At 38.3% G+C, this 24,677-nt stretch overlaps 1 protein-coding gene across 1 annotated transcript; it reads left to right on the top strand.

Moving 5' to 3' along the window:
* Positions 1–14,439: 14,439 nt before the first annotated feature.
* On the top strand, positions 14,440–16,078 carry LOC109215102 (beta-D-glucosyl crocetin beta-1,6-glucosyltransferase-like). Its single transcript, XM_019379121.1, has one exon. It carries the CDS (start codon positions 14,540–14,542, stop codon positions 15,980–15,982), a length of 1,443 nt encoding a protein of 480 aa, XP_019234666.1. The 5' UTR covers positions 14,440–14,539; the 3' UTR covers positions 15,983–16,078.
* The last annotated feature ends 8,599 nt before the right edge of the window (positions 16,079–24,677 follow it).

The raw sequence follows: 24,677 nt of genomic DNA, 5'->3' as shown, positions 1-24,677 counted from the left end.
ACAGCCAATTGGGGTCACAATGGATTATAGCTACTGAACAACACATTAATTTTTGGCATGATCACTGGCTTTCCAACAACACTTCTGTATGATCTCTCTTAATTGGGCATAAGAACATCAAACCACCATTAGCAATTTTACAACAAATGAACATTGGGATCTTAAACAAATTCCTTTTGACCTACCACCCACCATCCTACATAAAATACTCAGTATCTACTTGCCCCATTGCATAACCTACCTTGATACACTAATTTAGGGTCAACCAATTCGAGCACCTTTACTGTTAAATCCTGTTAAACGCTGTGGTTCCCACAAATAACACTCAAACCTACACTTGGTTATTGAAACTCCACCTTCCCCATAGCTTCTATATTTTCTATTTGTTATGCAGTTACCAACCAATGCCTATCTGGCACATCTAAATATGATTGATAACAATTTATGCCATCACTGTTCCATGCACGCTGAGAATTTATCCCATCTGACTGCTCCCATACCCGCCCAATATGGGAAAATTAGGACTCCTTAATAGTATGCACAATTTGCAACATCAAGCCATATACATCTTTGAATGCCTCCACCATCTTCTTAGACAAAAAAGCATAACCACCCCATACAATATTCCCCTTTATCACTCTCATTTCTTTTTGTTTATGGGGTATTTGGCTGAACCGCAATCACAATATCTTTAACAATCGCACTAACCCTCTTAACTATTCCCAAATTATTTAAAGAGCGACGGAATTCCACTTTCTCACAAACCAAACCCCAAAAATCAAGCCTAAACTACCTCTCTATATTAAGTGCATCTTGTCACGACCCAAAATCCCTCCCAAGAAGTGGTGATGGCACCTAGTCTCTAAAACTAGGTAAGCCTAACACATACCGAAATAATGACAGGTTCTAGTAACAACTATCAAATATGAACCAAAAGATCTTAAATAAACCAATAGTCTCAACATGATACAGCACCCCTAAAACCGGCGGTATAAGTCATAAGCCTTTCTAGGAGTATTTATACATAGTGAAGACATCACTGTTCCGGAATAAAAAGGAAACAATGGAAATAGGTACAGTAGAAGGTGACTTTGGAGCCTGTGAACGCCCAGTAGGTGTACCTTGAATTCTCCAGCCACGCCAAGCATAAGTCTCAAAACCAACTCGATCCGAAGTACCTGGTTTTGCAGAAAAAAATGTGCAGAAACGTAGCACGAGTACACCACAATGGTACCCGGTAAGTATCAAGCCTAACCTCGGTAGAGTAGTGATGAGGCCAGGTCAAGACACTACCAAATATATAAACCTGCAGGATATGATATAAATCTAACAACGAAAGACTATCAAAGTAATACCAATAGCAGAAAGATATCAGATTACAAACAGTAATAACGATAAGGGGAAAACAGGAATGGCAACAAGAATCAACCAACTAATTTAAACAATAACATAGTTGGGGTACGGATGAAGTATAAAGGTACTCAAGTGGGGAAAATGATGTCAATTCAACCAATTAAATCGTTTCTAATACACAATTCCAACAATCCCAATTCTCAAAATCTTATATCATAAATCACAACTTCAAAACCTTTAACACACATGGCACCTTGTGCCCACATCTTTCCATCTCACTTTGCATGGTAAAATCCACGTGCTACTCAGTACATAATATTCGTGTCAAATGCTAATTAAAACATTCGAGAGATTCCATTTATATACCAAAAGTAAAATTACAGTTTCTAGACCAAGTAGGAAATCAGTGAGAAAGATGAGTTTATTTTAGAAATCATTTAAGTGAAGAAAAATAATATTTTCAAATAAAATACAACATCGAATAATCTATTGTATTTAATATAGAATTTATTAAAACATAATAACAATTCCATTTTAAGTGAAATAGAAACCTTAGATAGATTAAGGATATTAAGTTGAGAAATCAATTGAAATAAAATATAACAATTATTAGAAATAGTGAACGCCAAAATATACGGCGAGTTTTAACTTAAAAGTCACGCAAGGTAGCATGATGTTAATTCTTTCATTTTAAATCACTATATTACTAACAACACAGCAGGGCAGGAGGTAATGACTCAACGTAGTAAGTTCACCTTGAAAATCAATTCACCAGAAAAATAATTTTAGGAAAAGAGTTCAGGAAATGACGGCAAGGCAATAAGTCAACGACAATAACTCGATCCTTAGAACACAGTAAAAACAAGAAATACATATTATCAGAGTCTCGTACGAAAGAATTGAAGCCAATACAATAAAAATGGGGATACCAAAATACAAGATAGGTTGCGGCGCGCAACCCGATCCCACCATATAATATCAATATCATAATCCACCCTTATACCACCATATCAATTCACCCTTATTACACCTGTTGCAGCGTACGACCCGATCCTGTAACAACCCGACCGGTCTTTTTGAGAGTTATAGCCTCGATCCCCAATTTACTGCTTTCCCATGTCTCTTTCTGCTTATGCAACTTGCCGGGAGGTTTTGTTTTTGGTTTCGAGTGTTTTGGGACACTTAGTCCCTAAACGGAAGCCTGAGCCTTAGGATTTTAACTATAGTCGGAACTGTGTGAAGACGATTCCGAAATGGAGTTTCGTCGGTTCTGTTAGCTCCGTTGGGTGATTTTGGAATTAGGAGTGTGTCCGGACTGTGAATTGGAGGTTTGTATCTAATTTAGGCTTGAAATTATGAAAGTTGAATTTTTGGAGATTTCGACCGGAAGTGGACTTTTTGATATCGGGGTCGGATTCCAATTCTAGAAGTTGGAGTAGGTCCTTAATGTTGAATATGAATTGTGTGCAAAATTTGAGGTCAATCGGACGTGGTTTGATAGGTTTCGGCCATCAATTTTAGAAATTTGAAGTTTCAAGTTCATTAAGTTTGGATTGAAGGGTGATTCGTGTTTTTAGCGTTGTTTGATGTGATTTCAAGGTTTGACTAAATTAGTGTGATGTTTTAGGACTTGTTGGTATGTTTGGTCGAAGTCCCCGGGGCCTCGAGTGGGTTTCGGATGGTTATCGGACCAATATTGGACTTGGGAAGATGGCTGATGCTTCACTGATTCTGGTGTCTGGTTTTCTTTTACGCGTTCGCGAAGATTCTCCCACATTCACGTAGAGGAGTTAAGGGCTGTTAAGATTTTTGCCTTCGCGTTTGCGAAGTTAACCATACGTTCGCAAAGCTATGGAGAGTTGGGTCTACGCGTTCGCGAAAGAGAGTGTAGCTGGGTTCGCAAAGAAGGAAATGTCTGGGCAGAATATAAGATTTCAAAATCGAGGGTTTGGCAATTTTTATCAAAACTTGAGTTTGAGAGCTCGGATTTGGGCGAGATTTTGAGGAATTTTCAGATACATCAATTGGGTAACAATTCTTCACTTTTTTTGTTATATCCCACTAATCTATCATTAGTTCCACCTTTAATTTCGGATTTGAGTTGGAAATTTGGGAAAAATGGGAGAAGTTCTTCAACTAAGATTTTTGGGTTTTGATTGGGATTTACATCGGATTTGGATAATTTTGGTACAAGTGAACTCGTGAGTGAATGGGTGTTCATATTTTATGTCTTTTACCCGATTTCGGGACGTGGACCTGGGGAGACTTTTATTTCTTATTAAAATCTTAATTTCATTAATTAGATTAGTCTATTAAAGTTGTATTTATGATATGTAATTGTGTTTGGCTAGATTTGGGCCATTCAGAGTCGGATAATCGAGGAAAGGGCATTCTTACGGATTGATTTGAACTTGGTTCGAGGTAAGTGACTTGCCTAACCTTGTGTGGGGGAACTCCCCTTTGGATTTGGTACTGTTGTGATATTTGTTGTAAAACTCGACTTTTACTGAATAATAACTCGTTCTTCCTTGATTGAGTTATACTAGCATGTGTAGTTATCCTGTTTAGCCTAGAATAGCATGTCTAGGTGTCTTAAATGCTTATCTGAACTCTGTGCAGCATGCTTAGTGGATTTCCCTGCTTTTTCCTTGACTTGTACTTAGTCTAAATTGTAGGATTTCGTGCTGCTACTGGCATTTCTATTATCTTGAGCTGTATATTTACTTTGGGACTATGGGGCTGTATCCCGAAAGATCCCCCTGCATATTTACTTTGGGACTATGGGACAATATCCCGGGAGATCCCCTTACACATTTACTTTTGAGACTACAAGGCGGTACCTCGGGAGATCCCCCGCTATTTATTTTTGTGTGTTGTACTGTTACTTCTCTGTGGATTCCTTTCATTCCAATCTTTTATTACATTACAATATTTTCTTTGCCTTTATTATTTTATATACACCAATGGGCCCTGACCTGACCTCGTCACTACTAGACCGAGGTTAGGCTTGGCACTTACTTGGAGCTATGACGACCTGCCTATTGATGCTTTTCATCTTTATCTTTGGCGTCCTTTCACATTATCAATGACCCTTATTCACCTTGCGGTAATCCTTCTGTACCAAGGATAACCAAATTCCTCACTTGCAATGGTGACACTTAGTGTAACTAGCACATACAGTCCCTTAAGCTTAACTTTGCTCATATTGCTTGCTTTACGGAGGTGTCTTCCTGAATGACCTTTAAAGGTTATTCTTCTGTCGTCCTTTCTATTAACGCTGGAACGCAATATGAAATTCTCATGATGTCGACCATTATTAAATCACTTAATCCCTAATTCATGTTTAGTAGTTCATCTTGTTTACCAGCCCATACTGATTTTTATTATTCGGAGGTCTACCTTTTCCTTCTGGTATTCACGTTGGAGTCACGAACTTATTTTTCAAAATGAGGATATGACTTTGTGTATACTCTTTTATTGTTTCTAAGCCTGTCACCTCACATATTTTTCTTCACTTGACTATAGACTCTATAATACTATCATTTTTGATCTACCGTTGTCATCCATGTATCACGTCTTACTCATAATGCTTCATTATCCCTCTTCGTACTTTCCTACTAATATTTCTATTTATCACTTTATTCTGAAAATTCGAACAAAATATTCTTTTGCTTTTAGCTCCCTTTGCTCCATCCATTGGCTCTTCGAATTTCCAAACGTTCTTTCTCTACTAGGGACGGGAGCCATACTAAGGTAATATTTACCCCTTACAGGATTCCAGTGCACATCTTCGTAGTACTCATATCTAGATGTACTGCTTTATAGTGCGCCATCTAGGTATCTTACAAGGAGGTCCATTAGCACCTTTGTAATATCTTTCGAAAATGTCAACTAACGCAAACCATCCATTCATCATTTTGGGTTACTCTAACCCCACCCGGATCCTGCTATCCTGTCCTTCTCTTAAACCATATCTGTTAGCCCCCATAGGGCACGACTAAGATAGGTGTGGCCGATCGTACGTACATCTATTACTGTTGAAGGTAATTCAAAATGCTTATATCTCCCTTCCTGAATGGTAAATAATGATAATCTTTATTAACTGGTACCTCGTACCCTTCTTCACCTTGCTTCTTTTACTTGCTGCCGCTTGTGCCTAATTTCCGATTCTGTTATTCCTTTTTACCGTAAGAGTGGATAAGTATTCTTTCCTAAAAGCTCCTTATCAAGATCCGTACACCTTTTAGTATATGCATGATCTGCCGAAGACCTCACATATACTCATCATAAACAAGATGCAAAATCGAATTCTTCAAACTCAACACTTCCACAGCTATATCTCTTATCGATCGTCTTTGTGAATGTAGGCAACGTCTTATTACGAATAAAATAGAAGTTCAGAATTTGAATTCTTATAAGTGAGCTCTACCACACGATCAAGAGTAAGAAGAAAGAGTGACAGTCCTAAATGCCCTGTAGCCTCCTGCTTATAAGTGTGGTGCACAACACGCCCATAAACAAGACTCTACTAGACACGGCTTGTAGACTCTCTAGGACAGAACTGCTCTGATACCACTTTTGTCACGCCCCGAACCTGGGGGCGAGACCGGCACCTGGTGCCTCACCTATCCTTGCGCACCAACTTGCAACTAAGGGACTCTGAACATATGATGTCATACTTTGGCCATGGGCCACATTGCAAGACAACTGCGAATGCTGACTAAATGTCAATATAAAACTAGGCCAACAAGGCCATCATAATTATTGCAGCTGACAAACCAACCAAATGTACATACAAGGCCTACAAGCCCAACATACTGCACTAACTGACAGGATATGTCTACAAGCCTCTACTGATGGATATACTGTGATCGAAACAGCTTCCTGACCCACTTATAACATGTATACATATATACATGTACATCTTGTAAATATATATATATATATATATATATATATATATATATATATATATATATATATATATATATACAAGATGTACATAAGGTTCTAGACGCGGCAACTCCGAAAAAGGCATGGAGCTTACCGATCAAGCTGAAATCGAGCAACACTTAATGATGAGGCCTACCCTTCTTTCTGTCTGAACCTGCACGCATAAAATGCAGCGCCCCCAGAAAAGGAACGTCAGTACGAAATAATGTACCGAGTATGTAAGACAATATACTGAAAGATGAAAGTGAACTGATAATATAATAACTGCAAGTAGCTGGAAGTCAAAGATAATCTGAAGATATGCTTACCTGCTGATACTGACCCAACTCTCTTAATATAGTAAGTAAAATAGCTTTCCGGCCCTATAAGGCTCGGTATATATTATAACTGCTCTGTCGTAGTAGGCTCGCTCATAGGTGCTCGGCCATACTAGGCTCTGTATCTCGACCAACTGGGCTCGCTCATAGGCGCTCGGCCACAGTAGGCTCGGTATATAACATACCATCTGATCTGAGGTTGCCTAATAGGGGCCTGCCCATCGATTATAGCTCGATGGTAAGTAATATACTGTAATACTATATATATATATATATATAGATTCTCTGCTCTCTTGACTGGATTAAGACAATACTCCATTGAATATGAAGTACCGATAAGGAGAATTTTGTAATTTATGGGACTAGGAAAATATATATAAACTCCGGAATATGAATTTCTCTTTATGGCTCATTATCAAACTCGTGTAATTACGTGATCATGGAAGGAAGAGCTTAGCCTTAACATACCTGGAGTAGAAAAAAATTCGTATGATATTCTTGGAAAAGGTTACACGGTACTCCCTTAGAATCGCAAAATCCCGTTGCTATTACGCAGTGTAACTTTGTATGGAAATTTTGCCCAAAATCCATCACTTTGCTTAATTAATTCACATTTACTGTGATCAATTAGGAGTCTTAGAAATTGGAATTTTGAAGCTTTACCCGTAAGCTCTTTTTTGCACATTTATGCAACTTCCTCTTAGTTTATACATAGTAGTCCTTGTAAGAACCAATTCTAATATACACATGCCACCTAGCATATAAATAAATAGTCATCATATAGGCTTTGCATGGCTGCCACAAAAGGCTTAAGACTTATCCAAATCATTATCAGTTACCAATTTAATTAACTTGTCCCACTAATCGAATAATTAACCAATTATCCACATAATTAAGAATTATCTCAAATTACCTATAATACTACTCACTTTTCACATACCTTATACTCCTTACTATCATGGTCATGTGGTACCTCGTATAAAACTAGTCCATAAATACCGAGTATTTTAGCTCGGGCCGTATTTTATTCCAACATGTCAAACTTGGACGAAAATTCGTTTTCTTTGACTTCCTTCCCCTCTTACCTTCACGAATTTACTTATCACTTGTTTGAAAATAGTGTAATACTTATAATCCCAAAATAAATCTCATTCCCGAACTTACGTCGATTAACGTATGAAAATGCGGAATGTAATATCTCATTTCCGAGCTTATATCAATTTATTTATGGCGTACTTCTACGTACGAAAACATGGGGTGTAACAATCAAAATATGAATATCCTCCCTTATTCCACCACCTCCCTTATTGCACTTGTTGAGTCATGTAACCTGATCCCCCGTACAATAATTTAAATCAACAAAAATAATTCAATAACTAAATTTACCAGAATTCTACAATCAAGGGTATGAGTACAAGGCAACAAGGGAACCACGTAAAATCAAAGGAATACAACAACCTTTTACGAAATGACAAGACATGTAAGCACGTGATAACTAAGCAGGCAATCCCAACAATTTGGACATGTAGCAGATGTGTACATAGTCATAGAAGAACTCAACAATTAAGAGGTAACAAGGCAATAACTTCAGCTAAGGCATAAGTGGCCAAACAACAAGTAGGAGGTACAATATGTGCTAACAACGCCAAATAGAGTATATAAGAGTAGCCTAGAAACGAGATACCTCATGTTATGATATTTAATCAAAGGCATGGGAAGAGACTAGACATTCTAAACCGGTCAATACCACATGTAGATCGTGTACCCACTCGCCACCTTTCGTACACGGCTTTCACATAACAAGGTAGCACAATTAACTCAATTCCTAAGGGGTGATTTCCCCCATACAAAGTTAGACAAGACACTTACCTCAATTCGGCCAACTCAATATTCAATTTAGCTTTTCCTTTACCAATTCACCAATGCTCGACTCAATCTAGCCAAAGACGACTTAAATACATCAAACAATGCAAGAGAAAATAATTTTAATTAACAAAGCTATGATCCTTATACAATTTGCAAAAGGTCAACAAAAGTCGAATCTCTGGGCCCGCATCTCGGAATTCGATAAAATTTACAAAACCCGAACACCCATTCCGATACGAGTTCAACCATACAAAAATTATCAAGTTCTGATACCAATTCATCCTTCAAATCATCATTTTATATATTTGAAAGATTTTGCAATTTTCCCCAAATTTTCCTTTAGATTCTCATGAATTTGATGTTAAATCTAAGGTATAATCACAAAATATAATTAAAAATTGATTAGAGGTACTTACCCAATGATTTGATATGAAAATCCTCTCTCAAAATCGCCCACTCTCAGACCTAGGGTTCAAAATATGATAAAATGAAGCTAAGACTCGGAATGCCCAGCTATTAGCAGGCTGCGGATGTTGCATTTGCGACATGGGGTTCGCAAATGCGAGCCCTGCAAAAACGGCCATTACTTCGCAAAAGCGAAAATTGAACAGCCCTGCCTCTATCGCAAATGCGATGAAAGAGATCGCAAATGCAAAAATGGGGCCTTCGCAAAAGCGGCCCAAACGTTCGCAAATACAAACTTCCACTGCCTAGTTCACCATAGCATTTCCGAGGCTGGCTTCGCAAATGCGAAGCTTGCTAGTCCCCCACCTCTTCCCAGAAGCGATCTTAAGTCCGCAAAAGCGGTGGTCGCAAATACGAACCTCAACTCGCAAATGTGAGATCAGACACCAGCAGTTCTGAACCTTCTTCCAAACACTCCGAAATGCGTACGAAACTCATTCGAGCCCTCGGGACTCTATGCCAAACATCCACACTGCGAACATAACACGAACTTGCTCGCGTGATCGGAACACCAAAATAACCTCTAGAACCACGAATCGAACGCCAAAAAATATGAAAATCATCATGAACTTTAAGAACTTCCAGAATCGCAACCAAGCGTCCGAACCATATCAAATCAACTCCAAATGACACCAAATTTTGCAGGCAAGTCCCAAGTGGCATAACAGAGTTGTTCCAACTCTTAGAATCACATTCCGACCCCGATATCTGATAATACTCGATTCATGTAGTTTGACGACAACTTATGCCCCAACTTGACTATGCTTCACTGCTCTAGGATGGTTTAAATGACGATTAATTGGCTCTAATTGTGAATTTCATGTTTTGCAGGAGCGAGTTGCGCTTATGAGGACTTAGGACAGTGTTTGAAGCTAAATTGAAGCAAGGGAAGCCCTTCAGAGCTGAGTACTGTGAAAGAAGAGAGCAAAGAAGAGCTAAAATGATGACCCAGCTTAGCGCAGCCAATAGCGCGACCGCGCTAGCCCAGGAACTCGTGACAGAATACTATGCCATTAGCGCGGGCACGAGCGCGACCGCGCTAGTCCAGTTCGGATTACATAATTTTAGGAGTAAATTTGGAAGTTTGGGGGTAATTCCACTTAACCTATAAGAGGTCCAGCTTGCCCAAAGGGATATTATCAAGGTTTTTACAATTGAGTTGAAGGCAAGAAGAGGCAAGAGGCAAGGAGGATAATTCGACATCGAGTTCCACCTTTCTTCCTTTTGTATTTATCATTTATGATGAATTTTGATGCTATCATGAACACGTTTATGAGGAGCTAAATATTTAGTCTAGGATTTTGATGGAACCTGTTGAAGGATGAACTTCGTGTTATGATAATATGGTTTGCCCAGTTTAATCTCTATTTGTTCAACTATGTTCTTGTTGTAGTTAATTGATAGGATCCTCAATTAACTGTGCCTATTTAGTATGTATTACTCGGGAGAGAGTGCATATTTAGGTAATTTTTTAACAACACCACTCCCAAAGAATATGAGAAATCAATAACCGAGGATTTAAAGGCGGGATTAGGGATAACGAAGCCTTGGGTGTGATCTAAAGTGAGCAGTAATAAAAGCCAGCTAGCGTAACTCGGGAGAGTGCGTCTAGTAAATTATCGTAATTACTCGGAAGAGATTTACGGTAGTAAGAGTGCTCATGATCGATAGAGATGATTATGCAAATCTATATGAAACATAACAGGAACGGATTCCACCAATAGGGAAAAACACAACCTTAGATCCTTCTCTTAATTGTTTACAACTCAATCATAGTTAGTCTTTAGTTTACTTAATTTAGTTCAGTTATAGTTATTAAAAATATCACCAATTATTATTCAAAATATTTGGAAAGTTGATTACGAAGAATTTAGTGAGTCTAACAAGAGTAATTAGTAGGTTAATTCCCTGTGGATTCGACTCTGGGCTAAATACTCATATTATATTTGCAACGACCGCGTGCCCTTTTTATAAGGCATAGTTGGGCGTGATCAATATCACCAAAGTCAACTCTCGGTCAAACCTCTAAATCTTCCAAAACTTCAACTCTCCAATTTTCGCTAAAATGCTTCAAATTACCCTACGGACCTCCAAATCCAAATCCGGACGTACGCCTAAGTCCAAAATCACCACTTGAGCCTATCGGAACCATCGAAACTCCAATCCGAGGTCAAATACTTAAAATTCAAACCTTGGTCAATTCTTTCAACTTCGAGCTTCTCAAATGAGAGTCGCTCCTAAAAATCCTTTCGAACTTCTCAAAAACCCAAACTGATGATGCACGCAAGTCATAATACACTGTGTGAAGCTACTCGTGACCTCAAACTGCCGAACCGGACGAGATTGCTCAAAACGACCAGTCGGATCGTCACAATCCTCCTCCTCAAAACTTATATCAGCTCAATACAGATGGGGCAGCCTCCCGGACACCCGGAGTCAACGACATCGGAGGGGTTACACGATCATCAACTGGTGATTTGAAAGTAGGCTTCTCGGATAATATTGCATTTGCAAACAACATACAAATGGAACTCACTGCTTTGCTCTATGGCATACGTCTCTCATTACAATATGGTTAATGCCTTTAGAGATTAATATTGATGCAAAAGAGAAATCACCTTACTACAAAAGAATAACCCCCATTACACTAACTTAATTCATGATTGCAGGTTACAACTTTGGCAGCTGGGTAATCCTACCATCTGCCATATTTATAGGGAGGCTAACATGGTAGCTGATGGATTAGCTAAATATGGTTCCAAGTTACATTGTGGTAGCAGTATGCACCTTTTTGATACTGCACCACCTTTTGTCTTTAAGGAAGTTGTGGCTGACCAAGCAGGAGTGGAAAGGTAACGACTTGTCAGCTCTACTTTTTTTGCTTCAACCCATCCCCCATTGATGTAACCCCACCCCATATAGTTCCCTCTGCCCGACACTCTTGTTGTAGTACTTTTAGTTTTTGTCAAGATCCTTCTAACAGAGGCGGATTTATGTGGAAGGGGGTGGGGAGCATGGATGATTTATGTGGAAGGGGGTGGGGTACATGCATCCATGCTCCCCTTCCTAGGCTATGTATATACAGTACAAATTTTTTAGTTATATACATAAATATATTGGTGACCATGCATGCTCAATTGACTACTTTGGTGTATTGGTATTTGAGTGCCCCTTTTGTCTCCCAGACCTAGAGTTCGAAACCCCATCCCCACATAGTTCTTTTTAATCAAATTTTTCTGTTTTTCTTTTCTAAAGTTCCTTTTGACTTTTAATTAAATTTTTATATTAACAGATCCCTAAAACACTAAGACCCCAACCCCACGTTCCTTTTTACTATCTTTTTCTTTCCTTTTTTTCTTAGTCAAACTTTCAAATCCCTAAAACAAATTAGATACGGTTTCTTCTCGTTGACCTCTGCTTTTAGTTTCTTAGGTATGCAACTACCATGTCTTTTTTGTTTCTCTTTATTTTAATTTACTCGCAGAACTTTCTTCTCCTCTTGCAATTTTTCGAATTCTCTTTTCCCTTTCTATTGAATGTTTGAATCTCTTGCCAAGATTTTATCTTGTTGTTGGTGATTGTTATTGTTTATTTCTAAGATTGGGATGTTAAATGCTATTTCTTGGGAGAGCTATGACTTTAAAGTCTTGAATATTGGCAGTATTGATTTGCCCACACATTGTGTTTGAGAAAATGCTTGATCGGGCTTAGTTAAGTAGGGACTATGTGAACTTAATTTCTGACTAATTATTATTATTTTGGGCCAAGATAACATAAGATTGAACTCTGCTAAGAACTAGAGTTTGAACTTCTAATAAGAATTCTCCAAAAAAAAAGTAATTACTAATAATCAAAAAAAGAATCATAATATGAAGCTAATGAATGAGAAAACTGATCTAATATAGTAACCAATTGATTTGTGTCCCTTAAATCCAACTACTCTATGATTTGAATCATACTATTCTATTTGAATTATGATAGATTGAGTAAAAGTGTAAATGTTTAACTTTGTATGGATGATAATTCTTAACATTGAAATGGATAGATTTCTCACCAAGTCAAAAAATGGTAAGCCAAGTTCTAGTACTACTCGGTCATCCGTGAGTTCACAAATAGCTCCGGAAGTTCAAAGGATGACAAATCCTTCACTACTTTCAAATAGTGCACCCATGGTTTTAAGGATCCTAGCTTTATAGTAGTAGTTCTAGGAGTGATCCTTATAGGGATCCTAGTCGAGTAGTAGTATACAATGAATCCACAACTACCACCGGCGCCCAGCGCACCCTCCCCCTAACTTCGTTTGTTTAGTAATACTAAGTAAACGTTCATGATCATACAAAAAAAAGTTATATATAAATGTATGTTATCATAGTTTTAATCAAATGAACGCTTGAATTATAAAATTACCAAAAAGATAAATTTTTTTAGTTAAAAGCACTTATTGCAAAAATACTAATAACAATAATCAAGTAGTGCATTTAAAGAAGATAGTGAAAGTTAAATGTGAAGTAGGGTCCACCTAAAGAATTCAATAGCTTAGCTTAGGACCACCTTAGTTAAGTTTTTTTCCACACAATCAAACTTTTGAGCCTAGTATATAAGCAAATAGTACAGTAATATATTTGAAATGACGATGATGCCCTTGGCCGACCTCCTCTTCTAGAAAATATCTTTATGTCGGTATCATTGCCCTCTTTATGTTTTTGCTGACTTGCCAACTCAAGGTCCACCTTTAGCATGAGTGGACAAACTGATTAGAAATTCCATTCGGCTTGCGATCTCCTCCACTTAAAATTGAAACCAAACACTTATGTGATTGTAACTTCATTCTTCAGTATTACCTAAAACCAACTATAGAGTATAGCTCGATTACTCAAAACTTAAATAACCGCAAATTACCGTTAAAATATGTTAGACTCGTTATGTCATCTGCAATTCAATTAATATAAATATTGATGTCATACTCGCATGTGTGTGTATATATTTCCTTTTACACCGAAGAAACTTTTTCACAAAAAAATATTACATACATATGCTGTTTTTACGATTATATCTACCCATTTTTATGCGGGTCTTAAACTTGTAAATATATATTCGATATGAATTTAAGTTATATACAAAGCTAGTGCAACTTAACTCATTCGATAATGGGGCACTAATAATTGCGGTCTGTAGGTCTCACTGGACAATTTTAATCAACGTCACATAAAAGGAACAGAGGCAACAATAATTCAAAAAGCAAATCTGAGCTCAGGTCATAAGTCCCAATTAGATGAAGCCAAGCACTTGTCTCGTCAATTTGGAAAATTGCGTAACAACTCAAAATAGTACAGTACTTGTATCCATAAAGTCATATTCACAGGAGGGAAAAGAATCTCAATACAATATACACCCTCCGTTTCAGTTTCAATTTCAAGAAGAAAACAAGAATACTTTTGAACTTGTGGTAACTATAAATTATTGCATAAAGATAAATTATTTCCAAACATGAAAATAAGCCATTCTTTTTGGCACGAACTAAAAAAGAAACAAGTTCACATAAATTGAAATGGAGGGAGTATTATATTAGTCCTATATATTTCACCATGCTAATTACCAACCCCACAACCAAGATATCATCAGCAAATACTAGAGACAGATTATCATCATATTTGCTTCAAACCACCACAGAGAGAGAGAGAGAGAGAGAGTTGTTAATGGAGGCCAAGAAAAACACCATTAGCATACTCATGGTACCATGGCTAGCTCATGGTCACATAAGTCCATTTCTAGAGCTAGCCAAGAAACTCACAAATAGAAACTTCCACATTTACATGTGTTCCACTCCTGTAAATCTAAGCTCCATCAAGAAAAATGTAACAGAGAAATATTCTCAGTCAATAAAATTAGTTGAGATTCATCTTCCATCTTTGCCAAATCTTCCTCCTCATTACCACACTACCAATGGCCTTCCACACCATCTCATTTCGACCCTCAAAACAGCTTTTGAAATGAGCACTCCAAACTTTTCTAAAATATTACAAACTCTAAATCCAGACTTGGTCATTTATGACTTTAATCTGCCATGGGCTGCTGATTGTGCCTCCTCTGTGAACATTCCTGCTGTGCAGTTCCTTACTTTTAGCGCGGCCGTTGTTGCTTTGGGCATCCACATGTATGATAAACCAGGAGAAATGTTCCCATTTCCTGAAATTTACCTGCACGAATATGAAATGCTTACTATAAAGAAAGCTCTTGAGTACTTACCAGGTAACAAGTTCCCATTCGACGAGGCTCTTAGGCGATCACGCGATATTATTCTGGTGAAAACTTGCAGAGATTTTGAAGGGAAATATATGGATTACCTTTCAAGTTTGGTTTCCAAGAAAGTAGTCCCGGTTGGTGCACTAGTTCAAGAATCCATTGACCAAGATGGCCATGAGGAGATCATGCAATGGCTTGACAAGAAAGAAACAAGTTCAACTGTGTTTGTTTCATTTGGGAGCGAGTATTTTCTATCCAAGGAGAAAATACATGCAGTAGCTCAAGGGCTAGAGCTTAGCAAAGTAAACTTCATTTTGGTGATTAGGTTTCCACAAGGTGAAAGAATTAGTACTCAAGATGCATTACCAGAAGGATTTCTTGAAAGGATAGGAGAAAGAGGAATGATTTTGGAAGGGTGGGCTCCTCAAGCGAAAATTCTTCAACACTCAAGCATTGGAGGGTTCGTGAGTCACTGTGGATGGAATTCTTTGATGGAAAGTATGAAGTTTGGTGTGCCCATAATTGCCATGCCAATGCAGGTTGACCAACCGATGAATGCTAGGCTTGTGGAATATATTGGGATCGGAATGGAAGCAATGAGGGACGAGAAGGGGAATCTACAAAGTGAAGAGATCGCAAAGGTGATAAGGAAGGTGGTAGTGGATGAAATGGGGAAGGCTGTGAGGAAGAATGCTAGAGAACTGAGTGAGAAGATGAATGCGAAAGGGGATGAAAAGATAGATGGAGTGGTGGAAGAGCTGGTTGCACTTTGTAACAACAAATGATCAGCAATAGGATTTACTAAGAGTTATCACCATTATTCAATAAAAGTAATGTAACTGGTTCTATTTATAGATCATTTGATCCTCTTTTCTGTTTTATCAACAGTCTTCCCTTTTGTTGTTATCAACACACATTTACTATAAAAATAAAAAAATAAAAACTTGAATAGGCAAAAAGTAAAAATCCAATCTAGTAGAATAGTTAATTTCTAAGTCCCCAGCAACGGCGCCAAAAACTTGTTGCGGCCAAACGCACACGCAAGTATACGCGGTCGTCAAGTAATAAAGTGACTAAAAGTCGGATGTCGATCCCACGAGGACTTGTGATTAACTATTAACTAAATTAGACGATCCTAATTATCTAAACAAGAATAAAACCTAAAAATATTTTATTCTAAACTAATTAAAATAAATAAAAACAAATAATGAACTTTGGATAGAGAAAGAGCAGATTTTTATGATATCAACGTAATGAAAACGATCTAGGGTTATGGGCTATCTAACATTCCTATTGTATTCTTCAATTGAATTGACTAACTAATTTATCTAGTTTACTGGTTGACAAGGTTAATATTGCTCATAAGAATCTGTCGAGTTCTTACTCGCCTATTCAAGCTAACCTAACGCCTATATGTCTGTGGAGTTAGAATCAACAAGAATGCATTTATAATTCCTGTAAATCAACCAAGCAAGGCAATTAGGTATATGTCTATCCTAACCGCGAATCTGTTCCCCGAGGCCTAGGTTCAAGAACTTGCTCTACTCAATCCTATATGCAATCTAGAATTCCCACTTTCGAGTTCAACTCTAGATTCGTAGATAGTATTCAATTGGTGATCAAGCAATCAAATAATTAAGTGCAGGATTGAATAAATAAACCAATATGATAAATTAAGGAATCAAAATCAATATCCGAATAATAATAGTCATGAAAGAACCACAACCCTAGAACGTGAAGTTTATCTCCACATAGACATGGTAGCAAAACAACAAATCATACAAAGAAACATAAAAATTACTAAGTTGGTGGAAGAAAAGATGAAACCCGGCCTCCACGGCGGCTCTGTGCTCTTCCTTGGTAAAAAATTACTCTAAAAAACGTTCTCTCATGTATATATACCAAGTAGGGTTGGGACCAAACAATTATACCTTCTCCAATGTAAAAATGACACTTTTCCCGGTGACTAGCGCGAGCTCGCGCGTTAATTCGCGCATAACTTCGCGCATAATTCTGCCTCAGCTCCCTAACACGCGCGACTTCGCGCATGAGCTCGCGCATGAGTTCGCGCATTTTTCACCCTCTTCCATTGCGAATTTGGAAAAACGTAAAACATAAAAGTTTTAGCCCTTTGAGTGAGCTTTCCAACCATACATTGTGCAGACAAAATGGAGATCTGTGCAAAAAGTTATATCTATTTTACTAGACAGTGCGCAATCTACCTACCGAAGTCTTCGTTTGTTCTAACTATCATCCGTTGACCCCCCAACACGATCCCGGCTTAATTACTTGAACTTTTACTCAAAATTTAAAGCTACAAATCACTTGAATTCATTCCATAATATCTACATAGCTCGGAATCACTCCTACAAGGCATAAAACACACAGTTAGTGCAAAACACTAGCGATTAAAGCTCAAACTCAATTAGGCATAAATATAATACAATTTAGCATTAAAACATCAAAATGTAAAGTAAGTAATGCACTAAAAATATGGAATTATAGCCAAACATCGATACCCTCGATTTGATTGTACCTAAATTTTAGGAATAGAGCTTATAGCACGTACAAATCTTGTATTGGGCCTGATAATTTAAACATGGGGAAGTTACGTAAAATAATTTTATAAAGTAGGTATACAGAGTAAAATAAATATTTTGATTGTATATGGTATTAACTAATATTTTCAATGGGCATACCACATAGATTATCCTTTAAACATCTCATATGTAAGCAGTGATGGAGAGCACCCAATCAGTAAAATAAATCAGTCCAATTTTAAATCAGTTACTCCCTACATTTTCAATTTATGTGAATCTGTTTGACTGGGCACGGAGTTTAAGAAAAAATTAAGACTTTTGGAATTTGTGGTCCTAAACAAGTCAAAAAGGGGCCCAGAGTATTTGTGTGGTTATAAAATCTTCTCATTAAGGGTAGAATTGTAACTTTAAGCTAAATAGTTACCAAATTTAGAAAGGGGTCATTCTTTTTTAAACGGACCAAAAAGAAAATATGTTCACATAAACTGGAATAGAGGGAGTACATTCTAGCACTATTTTTAGCCTGTTTACAGCTTTCTTAGCCAGAGTCTTAGCCGATGAAAATCTACATCTAGTTCCCTTCCTAGAGCTTTTGTACTTTACGTTTTAAGCAAAGACGTTTTCGTTAGTAGCATGGGAACCCTCAGGGGAGAAGAAAATTCCACTTCTCCATGTTAATCGCCTAACTTGGGAACCGTCTAGAAGATTAAAATTCAACTACTTATTAGTTAGGTCGAATAACTAAATTTTTCCATAAATTTGAGGGTGTTGATACCTCATGAGACTAACAGTTCGTGGTTTTCTTTTCATCCAAGTGCTACGAAGATGTATCGTAATTTGAAGCAACACTATTTGTGACGGAAGATGAAGAAGAACATTGTTGGTCATGTTTTATAGTGTTTGAATTACTAGTACGTTAAGTATGAAAATAAAAAGTCAGGTGGATTGTATCAGCAGATGGTTATACTAGAGTGGAAAAGCCTATCATTATGGATTTTGTAGTAGGGTTACCACGTACTATGAGGAAATATGGTGTTATTTGGGTCATTGTGGATAGGTCAACCAAGTTTGCACACTTCATACCCGTGTTGACAACTTATACTTCAAAGAAGTTAGCTATTTACATCCGGGAGGCAATTCGTTTGCATGGCGTGCCTGCTTCAATCATTTTAAGCCGTGACGCTCAGTTCACATCTCACGTTTGAAGAGCAGTGCAACAGGAGTTGGGTATACAGGTGACCTTAGCATGAATTTTCACCCATAGACGGATGGTCAGTCCGAGCAGACTATTTAGATTCTTGAGAACATATCGCGAGCATGTGTGATTGACGTTGGAGGTTATTAGGATTAGTTCTTACCTTTTATAGAGTTTGCGTACAATATCAACTATCAGTTCAACATTCAGATCGCTCCATATGAGGGGTTTGCATAGTAGGATAGCGTCGTTCTCCTATTGGTTGATTTAAGCCGGGTGAGGCTAGGTTGTAGGGAATAAACTTTGTACGTGATGCTTTGGAGAAGGTGAAGTTGATGTAAGAACGAATTTGGATAGCTCAGAGCAGGCAGAAGAGCTATATGGACAAGAAGGTTCGTAATGTGTCATTTATAGAAGATGAAAAGGTACTTCTAAAGTTTTCACTTATGAAAGATGTAATGATGTTTGGGAAGAAGGATAAGTAATTGTGTCCAAGATTTATTGGACCATTTGAGGTGTTGGAAAGAGTTGATGAGGTTGCTTATAGGTTTGCTTTGCCTCGTCGACTAACGGAGGGGTATTTCGTATTTCTATGCTTCAGAAACAAAATGAAGATAAGTCACATGTTTTGGACTTCAGCATAGTGCATTTAGATGAGAACTCGGCCTATGAAGAAGAACCGATAACTTTTTTGGATAGGCATGTTCAAGAGTTGAAGTCCAAATCCGGTTGCACTAATTCCATGTCCAATAACCTCACCCAATTAGTACCAACTTCCCGACAGACAGACCACACCAAAAGCCACCTAGAACCGTATGCGTCGCAATATGCTCATCCTCTACCTGCTAACAATCAAACACTGCAAGGCATGCCTAATAATATCCTTCTTCATCCTCACTACCCATAATGCTGCCTCAAATCATGATACAACTCTGTAACATCTACATGAACAAAATATCAAAAACTACGAACCTCTTCATGGATCATCTCCATTTAACCATCAACAGTGGAAACAAAATGCTGACACTGAAGTCGCAACATATAGACACACCAAGGACCACTTTACATACTGCGTCCCTAAGGACAAGCAAATGTAGATCATCACACTAACAAGATCTTATGCGCTCAAACAAAGACAACCGTGAAACCACACAAGCAAGAACTCCACTATGTTCAGAAATGCTCAATCTCACAATTCTATATACCAAGGTCAGAACTTTCTTAGCCAAATGTCTTCCCTTCACCGGAACAATTGCCAAACTCCAAATCATTAACCTAATAGTTCCCTTCACAGGGCTTCAACTGCCGAAACACGTAAGTAATCACCCTACCACTCTGCACTAATACCGTACCAAAACCAACACGTGAAGCATCACAAATATACTTGAAGGCCCCGAACCCCATTGGTAACACTGACACTAGGCTGGCTATAGATGGAACCCTTCCACAAAGCGACAATAGTAGTCAGCCCTCAACATCGAGAAAATATCCCACACCGCCAAGTGCAACATCACCACAAATCACCAAATCTCAACTGATATCGAGTGCCCAACATCACGTACAAACAAGTAGACGAGAACTGACGATATAGGCTTTAAGCCGAGATAAAGTCACATGATAAGAAATCAAGAAAGGGAAATTTCCTAACATCCCGTAGCCTCTCGAAAATAAGTATAGACATCTCCGTACCGAGCCACAAGACTCCACTAGACCTGCTCGTGACTCGTGAGACCTATATAAACCTAGATCTCTAATACCAACTTTTCACGATCCAAAATACCACCTCGAGGTGTGATGGCACCTAGCGTACATTCTAAGAAAAACAACTCACAATTAACAGAATAAAGTCCAATTTCCTTTAATTAACAGAGTTATATCATAATAAAAGTAGGAATAATTTCAAAGCAGTAAATATCTAACACAATTATAACATGGTAGAAACACGACCAAAATAGTACAAATCCCAAAAACTAGGCGATACAAGTACACAAGCAACTACTGAATAAGTGCAAAGTTTGAATTCATGATCATAGCTATCAGTGAGAAAGAAATAGATAGAAGATAAAAAATGACGGGGACTCCATCTGTTAGCGGGTCAAAACTGTATGATAACCCACCATGAAGTCTCCAATAACACACTCCTACTCAGCTCAAAGGTTACCAGAATACCAGCTTCAAAACCTGCACAAAATATGCAGAAACATAGTATGATAACAATATAGTCGGTACCCAGTAATATCAAATCTAACCTCGAAAAAGCATTAGCGAGGTGATAAGCAGGGATTTTTACTACTTATTTGCACCCTTTTACTTGCATTTTAGCTCAAAAATGCATAAAGGTATTTCCGAGAACTAATAAAATGTGCTTACTTGCAGGATTATTGGAATATGACACAAAGAGATAAAAATCAACTCGCGAAGGAGTAAATTTTGGACAAGGACTAAAACAAAGCAAAAAGGGCAAAAATGGGGACCGCACAATATTGTGTGCGGCCACAGACTGTGAAGACTCCTCTGTCAAATTGTCTATGCAAAGTGCAGACCGCAAAATTATTGTGCGGCTGCAGAATATGAGGTTCAGAGAGATGGATTCTCGGTTCATGAAGAAGTGCGGACTGCACCATTATTGTGCGGCCGCAGGATTCAAAAGTGCGGCCGCACTCAGAAATGTGCGGTTCGCAGAAGTCACTCAGATCAATCTCAAAGTCAAGAGTGTGGTCGTACTAAAAAATGTGCGGTTTGCAGAATCTGAAGAAGTGCAGCGACAACCCAGAATTGTGCAGCCACAGAAGTCCATCCTGTCAAGCCAACATCAAAGTGCGGACCGCATACAGAGTTGTGCGGCCGCAGAACCTCCGCAAGGGCAATTTTGTCCGATATTTTAGCTGTGTATAAATAGTCTTTTTTGTCAATCTTGAACATCAGAAAATAGATAGGTGTTTTTCCTTTACTATTTTGGGTAACTTTGTAGTAGTTTATCATTTTAACATTGGATTTTCTCCCCTTTATCATCTATTATGAGTTCAATCTTATTTTCTTCTTTAGTTTCTTCAATTTTCTCTATGAGTAGCTAAATTTCTAGCTAGGGTTGTGACCCAACCCTAGTGTGGGTACCTAATGGGTGTTTGAATTAGGGCTACTTTGTGTTTGGTTTACTGATATTTAGCCTAATTCTTGCTTGAATTTAAGAATTAATGGTTGCAAATATTGATTCATGCCTAATTGACTTAGTCTCTACTTGAGAAAGAGCTAAGTCTAGAAAAACTTGGCTAACAAGGAATTCGGGTGAAGTTAAGAAATTGATAGCCCCAATTGAAGGGTTGAATCTAGAGATAGTAAGACCCGACTTGAGCATTTATCACTTGTTTTATGCATTGCCCATTTGGACTTGAGAAAGCCAAACTTGGCAAAACCACTCTAACTACCGAGAGGTATTGAGTGGGTAATTGCTTGTGATTGCTATATTACACCCCGACCAATCAAACTTTCCCTAAAGCCCACAAACCGTTAGGTAACCACGTAGGTGAAATTCACGACCCTAGATCTTTTATAAACTTGAAAAACAACAACACCCAGAAATATTGTTCTCTAGCTTTTTATTTGCAAATATTAGCATAATCATTAGAAGTAGAAAGAAACAACCAAACGCGGAAGTGCATTTTGGGTACATCATACACCTAATCAAGATATATACCTAATCCAATATAAGCTCTCTGTGGAATCAACCCCGACTCACGTTGGGTAATTATAATTGCATCGACCGCTTCACAATCCCAATCAGTGGGGTGAATTTGGGCGACATCAAATTTTTGGCATCGTTACCGGGGAGCTAAAAATGGATTTAGCTATATATTTGGTTTTGTGTGTGAGTTGTCTTCTTTTCCTTCCGAGTTACTAATCTTTTCGTGAAACAATTGTAGGTGATACAATGGCTCTCAACAATAATGACCCTCATGGAAATGTGCCATTAGGGGATGATGGGGATGATGACTTAGTTGATGAGGTCCTCTTGAACCTCAAGCAATTAGACATGGCCGGCCGCCTCAAGACAACATTCCCGTTCCATCCCCATCTCCTCCAAGAGAGGCGGCACATCGGGTGTTGCCGAATGAGGGATCCGCAAGTTCCATAGACCCACCCCGCATTAGGGCGGAAACTTTCAAATCACAAATGTCATGCTTACACTGTTGGAACAATGGGGATTCTTCACCGGGGCTCCGAGTCAAAATGCATACAAGCACTTGAAAGGGTTTGTTGACACTTGTTGGGGGAGTAAACAAACAAATGTCTTCGAAGATGCTTTGCGGTTGAGGCTATTCCCTTTCTCTCTTTAAGGGAAGGCCTTGGATTGGTTGGAGAGGTTGCCAAATCATTCTATCCATACATGGGATGAATTGGCCGAGAAATTCAATTCCAAGTTCTTTTCTCCCAGGCATATGGCAACTCGTAGGGATGAGATTCTAGCTTTCAAACAAGAACCCAACGAGCCTTTGCACGAGATATGGAAAAGATATCGTACTATGGTGAAAGAGTGCCCGAACAATGACATGACGGAGGCTATGATTCAACAAAATTTTTATAGGGGGATTAATACAACCAATCAATGTGTGGTCAACCAACTTGCCGGTGGAAATTTCATGACAATGCCGTATGCGGAAGCTTGAGAGATTCTTGATGAAATGACGGATACTTCATCGGCATGGCAAAGTAGAGCAAACGTTCCTCAAGGCGATCCAAATGTGATTCACTTTCATAAAGAATTACATGATCATGAGCAAGCAATTGCCGAATTGACCACCATAATGAATCAACTAGCTAAAGCTCAACTTCAACAAGTGCAAGGTCCCAAGCAAGTAAATGCATGGAAGGAGTAAGTATGATGGTGAACAAGAGAAGGCAAAAGGGTCCTAAAGTGCAAAATCGGGTTGAAAATTATGAGCAAGATGATAGAAAATTTGATCAAGATGGACAATACAATGAGCAAGAGGAGGAAGTACAATATGTGAACAACTTCCAAGGGCAAAGAAACAACAATCAAGGCCCAAGTCAACAACAATGGAGATCACAAGGAAATTAAGGAAATTGGAATTCAAGCAATCAAGGTGGTTGGAACAATCAAAACAACCAAGGGAATTGGAACAATCAAAACAATCAAGGAAATTGGAATGGTCAAAATAACCAAGGAAATTGGAGTGGCAATAATTAAGGCTATTGGGGAGGTAACAACCAAGGAGGGTGGAACAACAACAACAATAGGGGGTCGGGTTTTCAAAGGCCTCCGATGTTTCAACAACCAAACAATCCACCTCCCTATCCTTCTCAAGGTCCTAGTTCTTCCAACAATGAGATGGGCCGAATAGAGAACATGTTCAAACAAATGATGGAGAAGAATGCCAACTCCGATGCTCAACTAGCATCTCACAACACTTCAATTTGCAATTTGGAAGTTCAATTGGGACAAATCTCGCAAGCTTTGAACACTCGTCCTAAGGGGGAACTACCAAGTGATACGGTGGTAAACCCAAAGGGTAGCAACAATACCGGACATACCATGGCCGTGACACAAGGAGTAGAAAAGGTAGGAATGCAACCACCTCAAGCCAAAAGAAGATTGTGGATGATGAATATTTGGTACAAGAAGATGAGATGCCAAGCAATGAAGTACAAGCAAATGATGAGTTGAGAATCGATATTGAAGACAATGTGGAGGAGACTCAAGAAGAAGTGAACCCGTCATGGGAGCAC

This window comes from Nicotiana attenuata, unplaced genomic scaffold (genome assembly GCF_001879085.1).
Source record: "Nicotiana attenuata strain UT unplaced genomic scaffold, NIATTr2, whole genome shotgun sequence".
Classification (NCBI taxonomy): domain Eukaryota; kingdom Viridiplantae; phylum Streptophyta; class Magnoliopsida; order Solanales; family Solanaceae; genus Nicotiana; species Nicotiana attenuata.
The sequence above is the reverse complement of the archived record's forward strand: the minus strand, read 5'-3'. Positions and strand labels throughout refer to the sequence as shown.

Bases quoted from the DNA above. Each gene is read 5' to 3' on its own strand.
- LOC109215102 (XM_019379121.1), top strand. From the start codon at position 14,540: ATGCTAATTACCAACCCCACAACCAAGATATCATCAGCAAATACTAGA.